Here is an 8351-nt window from a genome sequence, read left to right as displayed (position 1 = left end):
GGGCAGTATTTCTTTTGTCGCTCTCTCCTTTTCTTTCTTTCTTCCTTTGTCCGTAACTACTCATCATTTAGTTGGCTTGATGCTTAGTTTATTCGGAGCTCTCCAATGGTATCGCAGGATCAAGGTTTCGCATCCCGTTTATTAAAGGATTATTTTTTCGGGTATTCATGTACTGATTTACTCACTAGCATTACTAAGAGGGTCTTTTTAACTTTAAAGATTTCACCGGCACAATTGACATAACAAAAAAAAAACATTTGCTCATTTTCTGTAACGCAATCAATCAATAAATCAATCCTTTGATCGATCAATCAAATTTCCATGACTTAACTGAGTGTGCGCGCACTCCGTTATGAATGAAGCTTTGCATTGAAAACCTGCGATAAAAGTTGTTATTACGATAAAAATGGCAGTACATTGTTTTGCTTGTCAGCTTTGTAGGCCAGGTCAATTGCAATTTCTTACTAGGTAAACAATGTCTTGTTAATCACAAACTTATCGTGTTTAGTTTTTAAGTAAACTATAGTCAATGTGAAGGTCTACAGAATTAAATTATGTATACGTCATGAAAACGAAATTGCCGCACAATTAAGTACACCTGCACCTTTCAAAAGCTTTATTTTTCACTGGACCCTGATAACCTGCGGTTATTATAGAGGTTGCGAATATAATTCTGTTGTTTGTTTGTTTGTTTTTTCCTCTCCACCAACCATGAAAGACGTTACAAACGGTGCAGGTCGCCCCGCACAATTACTTTATTAGTGGGGTGATGACAGGTGGGTTGGACCACAGAAAAATGGGACATAAACTGGATCAGAAACAGGGGAGGGGTCGGGAAGAAGGGACCAGGGATAACATGGTATTGGAGCTGTTATTTACGCGCGATAAAATAAAAGAATTCGCATTATTGCGCACAGAGTCGAAAGCCACCAAGGACGAGATGGAAAACAAAAGTTAACGGCATTAGTAGTGGGAATATGAGCCCCCTTCCCCCACAATACATAATGGGTATAGGACTGGGTGGAAACCAATCTGTCTGAAATCAATACCAGTGAATAACAAAATCGGGCGACCGCGCAGCGGGAGTCTGATTTGTTTAATCACGATTATGATTACAGACAGAATTGGACGACACGAGGTCATATTACCAATTATTCATAACTTTAACAACATTTAAGAGAAAAGCCGGCAGCTTCACTTTTTGGTGAATAAATTAAATGGAGGACAACAGCTGAGTTAAGTTTCGAGATCGATTTAATTACAGCGCGCGCAAATGACACATACTGTCCAATTACAACAGGGACGACGCGTACAATGTCCTATTATTGCTTAAATCATGGCTGCTGAAAGCCGATCAGATTCCAGAATTTTGTTACAGTTATGATTAATGATTTAAAATAGCCGTTAGGCTTCAGTTTTACCCAAGTCTTCAAACAACATTTTGTCAGCGCGTTGGATGCCTCGCTGTAAAAGGGACGCGATGGTCTTATAGGCCTAATAGGCCTAATATAGTTTCCGAGGTAAACTTAGTTCTCATTCTGTATTTTACAGTGCTGACTTTCAGTCTGTCTTGTAGTCTGAAGTGTCAGCCGTCTCCTGGGGGAAGTAGTCGGTTGACATTTCAGACAACATTCTTGGGTCTTATTTCGTAGGTGTAGACTAATCCCAAAGAAGGCATATTTGACCTTAATTACGGGTTTTTTTTTTAGACCCCATCGGTTAGCGTCAGCCTGCTGTTTGCGTCTTACATTGATACTTTAAAACTGTAAATGGTTTGAAACCAGGAAAAGAAAAGACTCCGTCAAACTCGATTAATTGTATTTAAAACACATTAGTTTCCAATACACAAGACATGATTCTTTGAAGAAATTTACATGCTTATGTAACGGCCCCTATGAAGAATTCACTAAAGAAATCCACAGACATTTTAACACTATTTGAAAATTGATTAGATTGAGGATTAATATAAGATGCATTGGGTTGATTTCATTCTGATACAAAATAGATTCATGTCCTCATAAGAACTTCTTCTTGAAACATTATAAGTCAATCCCAAATATGAATGTCAGTATTATATACATAAACTTAGAAATCTCGAGTTTTGGTTGAGTGCATTCTTACTCATACTATTTCATTGCGTATTTTGCGATTTATTGTTTCTCTTAGAGAATTCGAAACTCCTGGCCTGGAAAGGCGAGTGACTATTTCAAGCCAGAGACTTTACACATAGTTAAATTATCGACTGGTTATGAAACTTTGCCATCTTCAAAGCACCATGGTGCTACAATTTATGCTGGAAGGGCCGCGACCGTGCACAATCCTTTGATTACACTACAGCTGAATATCTAAACAGGAACGTTTCTATTGGACAGTTGCTCCAACACATTTCCAAATTTATAACTGTGGTTTGTGCACGGTCAAGGCCACAAATTTCTAACAAAATCAAATAACAAAGACATTTGTCTGGCTTCATAGCCATTCACTTTTATTCACTACGCTTCGATTGATAAGTAAAATATGATGAATATAACAAAAATTTAAAAGTGTTTTGGGGTAACTTCCAAAACATCCTGAATAAAAAAATAGTTTTCCTCTTTCCTTTACACAATCCCTGCTTTAATGTGATATTTACAAATATCACCTTCTTTACAGTTTGTCAGCTATCACAGGTAGGCCACACTCGCACAAGATATCATAAAGATCTCCTACAGTCAGATGTCGGCGTCTTGCTATATAAGCCAAGGAAGCATCAGCTGGGTTCATAGTGCGTCTGTCAAGGTAACGGATCTCTTCAGGATTCAGACCCAGCATTTCTGCAACACACTTCCACTCATCTCCCCCTGGGAAACAAAGGCAAGGGCCAGTTCAGTTTGACTGCTTAAAAAAGAGTAATCCAGAATTCGATGAAGAGCGAAGTTGGTGTTCTCCGTCAAATGCGACTCGGTATCTGACCTTGTGTTTGACCATTACTTTTAACTGAGCGCCTGACTTGTTTTTCCAGTTTTTCAACTTAATCTACATACATCATGATGGACACCTTTAGATAGCGTTGTAATGTTAAAAGATTTGCTATAATCGGGGATGGGGGTGAACTGAAAATTCTTACCCTAAATTAGCTGTGGGGAGTTGTGAATTAACCATTAGGGTGTTAAGGGGAAAGAACCCTGGCAATGAATGGTAGAGATAAAAATTGCTCAACCTTTTGAAATGATGTTCTTTTGAAATGTGCTTGTTACTATAGCAAAATATTTTTGAGTAGTGCATATAGTAACATTTAACATGGCAACAGTTTGCTTACCACTTAAGGTAATAGTGAGCTGTGTGGTCTGTTGAATTGGGATTTTCAGCACATGAAGGTCTTCAGGTAACAGTGGACCTATAGAAATTTGAACAAAGATCACTATAAAAGGCATCTATTAGCATCACTATAGTGACAGTGCTGCAAAGACGAGAGTGTTCTAACCACAGTAGAACGGTCAATATTGAATGCCTGGTGAGGAGGGCTTTGTAGATAAGGAAACAAAAGTCACGTTATCTTTACAAACACAAAAGTTGTAAGTCTTTATCCTTAAAGATCCGAGCAATTAGTCGATGCTCAGATCTCCCAAAGGCTGCCAATTAACCATTCGAGTTAACGGGAATAGCAAGTTACAATTAAAGTACGTTCGCATCGTACAGTCAAACAAAGCGCAACTGACTACATGTAGCAACGTATTAGCGATGTTACGAGCAAAATCTACTCAACACAGCAATACGGTGAAAGAACGTACCCTTTAAATATACATCTATCAGGGAAGACTCAGACTCTTAACTGATGGACGCTCTGTGTCCTCCATGGGTGGAAACAAAATACCAACTTGACGCTACAGGCCTTGTTGGTTGTGAGTTCATACATTTGGAAATTCAGTAGTAAAATTGTTAAATAGCCAGTAATGCACTTTATAGCCAAGTATTAACCTACCAGTTATACCAGCTGGCAAGATTTTCCTTAAGCGTTGGACCACGTCAACCCTGTTTGAGCATTTGGCTGCTCTTGTAAAACAGCGGATCAGAGCCTTTGTCTCAGGGTCTGGCTCTTTCAGAGAGGATTGATCCAGTTGAAGATTCTCCTTCCATTGACTCACAATCTGCTTGGAATCGTTGGAGTGACAAGAAAGGGATTCCAGGAGCTTCTCGGGTACAGCGAGTGCTTTTCCTCCTTGTCCTAGGAAGCGAACTGATTTAAGACAAGTTTAAGATTTTCTAGCGTTATGTTGATACTTACTTTTCGCAGAAATGGATCATCTATGGACATTGACCTCCAAAAAAACTTGAACTGCGCAATATTTTATCGGATAAGTGGAGGTAGTTCTTGGTTATTTTTATCATCTCCATAATATCTGTTATCTAAAGTTGCAGACCTATCTGGGTTCCAGCCGTGGTACTGATCTATACAATTATTGGTTAGTGTCGTGCAGTTTGTGATAAGAGTACAGAGGCAAAAATGGCGTCATTACGTTTTGTGACTGGCGCCCGTAATAAGAATGTAGAGTCCAGCCAAAGTGACTGGTGAAAAAAGTTTTTTTTTTTGCTGCAACGGTGAGCCACACCTGAGTCTGAAAAATTTATTAAAAATTACCCAAATCAGCTTGTGAGCTTGAACTTGACGAGTATCCTAGGCTTTCCCTAAAGAGTTTTTGTTTGCCCTACTAGAGTTTTTGTCAAATTCCTGGCAGACCTTCAGGCCTTCACAGTTCTGTTACAGAGGGCTGCAAACTAAATAAATAACTCAATTTTGTTCAACGAGGGTGAGACAAACCTGATGCCCTCAGATTCCAGATGGAATTGGAATTTGGAATGTTGGTTTTCAGGAGAGGAGAAAACCGGAGAACCTGGAGAAAAAATCTCTCGGAGCAAGGGCGACAACTAACACCAAACTCAACCCAGATATAACGCCGAGTCCGAAAATTGTATCCAGGCCACTTTGGTGGGAGGCGAGTGCTCTCACCCCCTGCGCCATCCTTGCTTCCCTATCATGGATAGGCTGTCACAAATTTCAATTTATAAATACAACTACCTGGATAACATGACATGTTTCCTTTGTACTAAATCAATGGTTTTGTTAAAAAAAAAAAGATGATAAAATTAACTCACCTTCACCAGACGGAGGACATCTTTCGTCGGGCTCACCAACAGCCAACTGCGAGATCTAAAAAATTACAAAAATTGGAAGGAATAAATACCCACTTTACTGTAACCAACAAATGCCAGTTTATGAGCTTTTCTTTTTCCGTAAAATTCCAGACCTATCGATCATTATATCAAAATACTACTAGCACGTGTCACTATGTTCTCAATCATTTAAATATTCGCGAATGTGCTTTTTTTTATAAAAGAAAACTATTTTCTCAACTTTAATTTTTTACCTGTCAGTAATTCTGTCAGTAATTTGTCAGCAATTTTCCAAATTGTCAATGCACGGCACTTTCATCGATAAAACACGGTGGAAGGAGTGCATCATCGAAAGAATGCATTATTGTTAAAAACAAATAATGTCTGATTAACTGTTTCTTCACCTGGTGCTCTGAAGAAGCAAGCCAATGTGTAAAGTTGGCGACCGGAACTCTGCAGTTTTCAGCAGTGGCAGACCTCGTACAATTTGCGTTCTTTTCGTCACTGCACAACTCAGAAAGTGTCCAGAAGTGCAGACATTGCTCTTCGTGGCATCCTTGCTTATGATGAGTCTGGCAGTAGTTGACTGCACGTCCACAACAACAGACTGGGCAAATAACACTCATTTCATATCTCATATTTCTAAGCCAGCAAAATTCATTGCGCATGCACTCGAGCATCAAACCAAGTTGTCTACGAACAGCAAGCGCACATGTGACCCCACTGGTGCAATTTTGCAAATCTGCGGACATGGTCATCTTTGAGGATAGTTCTTCGGCCAGTTCAAGATTGATATTCGCTCTGTGAACAACCACCTCCACGGAGGAGGAGTGGGATAGAAGGATCACGGAGCATTCTTCGTCGTCAGAGGTAAAGAATCTGGCAAAATTGTGGAACATCTTAGATCTTCCTGACCTCCAGAAATTATTTTCTTCTCCCCACTGAAAGAACTCTAGGACCAGCCTTGGAAACAAACCCAGAGGGACATGACCATTTCGGAATTTGAGAAACAAAGACGGCAATTTCGCAGTAGCAACAAGCTTAGCAACCCCCTTTTGTGGATGAGACTTCAACATTGATGGCACAAGGTAGCTCTTGCTTCCAGAGGCATCTAATGGTAAAGGGCACAGTAAGCTGAATTTCTCCATAATTCCAATGAGACTGTCACAAGTGTCTTTGTCCTCAATTAAGGGCTTCCACACATGTACTAAAAGATTTTCATCCAGGGTTCCTTCCTCTTCAAGTTTGAGCCATAATTCTACCAGTTTCTTCTCTTTACATTGGTGAGCAGGCTGGACAGTAATCACTTTTTTAAACACGTCAATCAACCACTGAGGATCCAGAATTACCAGTTTATTCAGGTCTGGTGAGTCATCAAAATGAATCAGACTTCGCAGGTCATGCAAGTAGTTTATCAATGTCTCTAACTCTTTGTCCTGATCAATGTTGCAGTCTTTCGACGCAATAACCTTTGCTAAATCTAAGGAAATGCGTTTCTGTCCACCTTCCTTCATTGCGTTAAGAATCTTCTCAAATTTTAACCACTTGATTGGAATGTCTTCTTTAATGTGAGGTAGATTTTTAGCAGTAGTGCGAATTTCCTGTCGCAAGAGCATCACCTCGGAACACTCAGACTCAGTCCCTGACTTTGTGTTATCCACAACGAACACATCAATCAAATGGGAGCCATATGGCTTTTTCTTCAGACAACCAAAGATTTTGTAAGCCAGTTTTCTAGGGTCGCGATCATTGTAGGGTGTATCTGCATGAGTGCAAACCAAGAAAACTGCAGGTAGCTTCTTAGGGAGACCCTCTGACTGAGATTCATTTCTGTTGTCGTCTTTACCACTGGCTAGGGAGGCCACAGACATCATCCAAAAATCAAGATAGTCCAAATTAGTTTTTGGATTGAAGCGCTCTGGGGATTTCTCGTATACTCCTTGTTTCAAGGGAGGCTCAGCTAACTCGTCAGGATTTAGACTGAGGTCGTAAACCAAACAATACATTGCCCGTGGTGACATGAAGAGCGGATGGGTCACATAGTAAACTGACTGCCCAGCAAAGTCCCACAAAGTTGAATATACGTCTTCCCTGTTATCCTCGCAGCCACCTTGAAGCAGGGTTTCAGTTACCGTGGCTACCTCTTCTGGAACGCAAGAAGCGGAACTGTCAAAGTCGTCCTCTTTATTCTGTTCCAATGCACAAGGTGATACTTGTGGTCCGTCTCTGTTCGACATGGCTCGTTGTTCGCTAGATATTTCAGCCTTCTCGGAATCACTTAGTTGTTCAGTTGGTCTTGGTTCGCTTGGTATTGCTGTGATTTCAGAATCCAAAGTAGTTTCATTTTCTTCTGTATCTGTTTCAACCTGGGTGCTGTTCCTCCTTTCCTTTAAGTTATCGAACATCCACATTGCTGTGTGATAATCAAGGGAAATGGCTTCTTCAGCATTTTGGTCGTTTTCGGTCATCCCTGTTCTCCAGGTCTCAGTGGTCACCTTGAAAAGAGAAGGATCGACCTCTATGCCCACAGTGCTGTTTTCATCTGGATCAAAGCAAATCCCTTTCAACGATTTTTTTAAACTTGTCTTTCCTGCACGGTTCTGTCCAATAAGCATTATTGGAACCCTCTTGACAGACGTTCTTCCCTCAGCAAGGGCCTGGTTATAGGCTTCCAAAGCGGCAGGACCACGGGCGAGAATTTCAGGAGGAACTAGAATATAAAAACACGAAATAACAAATATCCTCTTGCCAATCCGTTATATTCAAAACTCTCGATGGTCAAACATTTACCATGATTGCATTCCCGGAAGTTGCAAAAAAGTTAAACTCCTTTTCGACCCCTCTCTAGAGTTAAAGTTGTCCTTTCTTTACAAGAAAACCCTGTTTAGGTGGGTGGCACTGCCTTATAGTACTCACCCACTACCATAAAATTGGACGGAGCAATACCACCACTCTTCATCAGTTGATATACCAAAAATGGTATCAAACAAATATCTAATTATTGGTTATAGTTTTTTTTTTCACTTTAGAGATTTCCATAGCAACAATATAAGCCGTTTAACGATTAGCCCTTAATTTAGCTTTAAGTTATTGTAACTCTGGAAACAAGCTCGTTGACCACTATCTTTTTACTTTAAAAATGTCAACCACGCCATGTCACGCGTCGTGTCTATAAGAGTTAATGTTAAAAAAAAGAATGT

The 8351-nt window shown here is 40.1% G+C and overlaps 1 protein-coding gene and 1 long non-coding RNA gene across 11 annotated transcripts in view; one reads left to right on the top strand and one right to left on the bottom strand.

Moving 5' to 3' along the window:
• Window positions 1–8351, top strand: part of LOC146453652 (uncharacterized) — an 82915-nt gene that overhangs the window by 33740 nt on the left and 40824 nt on the right. The gene's annotated exons all lie outside the window — the stretch shown is intronic.
• Window positions 1–8351, bottom strand: part of LOC146453653 (uncharacterized) — a 101300-nt gene that overhangs the window by 56028 nt on the left and 36921 nt on the right. For 2 of the 10 annotated variants that reach the window (XM_085096245.1, XM_085096246.1), the window contains exon 1: window positions 1–220. This exon is cut by the window's left edge and continues 232 nt beyond it. The exons of 4 other annotated variants lie outside the window; for them this stretch is intronic. Coding sequence is in view for 4 of the 6 variants with exons in the window: in XM_085096247.1 (XP_084952373.1) it covers window positions 2647–2840; window positions 3299–3376; window positions 3962–4216; window positions 5134–5188; window positions 5556–7861 (2888 nt within the window). In the remaining 2 variants the exon portion in view is untranslated. Of the gene's footprint in view, window positions 221–2458; window positions 2841–3298; window positions 3377–3961; window positions 4217–5133; window positions 5189–5555; window positions 7862–8351 lie in introns of those variants that run through there. 4 more of the 10 variants (XM_085096247.1, XM_085096250.1, XM_085096255.1 and 1 more) reach the window with 4 other exon arrangements.

This window comes from Pavona decussata, unplaced genomic scaffold, assembly GCF_977016875.1.
Source record: "Pavona decussata unplaced genomic scaffold, jaPavDecu1.1 SCAFFOLD_324, whole genome shotgun sequence".
In the NCBI taxonomy this organism is placed as follows: Eukaryota; Metazoa; Cnidaria; class Anthozoa; order Scleractinia; family Agariciidae; genus Pavona; species Pavona decussata.
The sequence above is the reverse complement of the archived record's forward strand: the minus strand, read 5'-3'. Positions and strand labels throughout refer to the sequence as shown.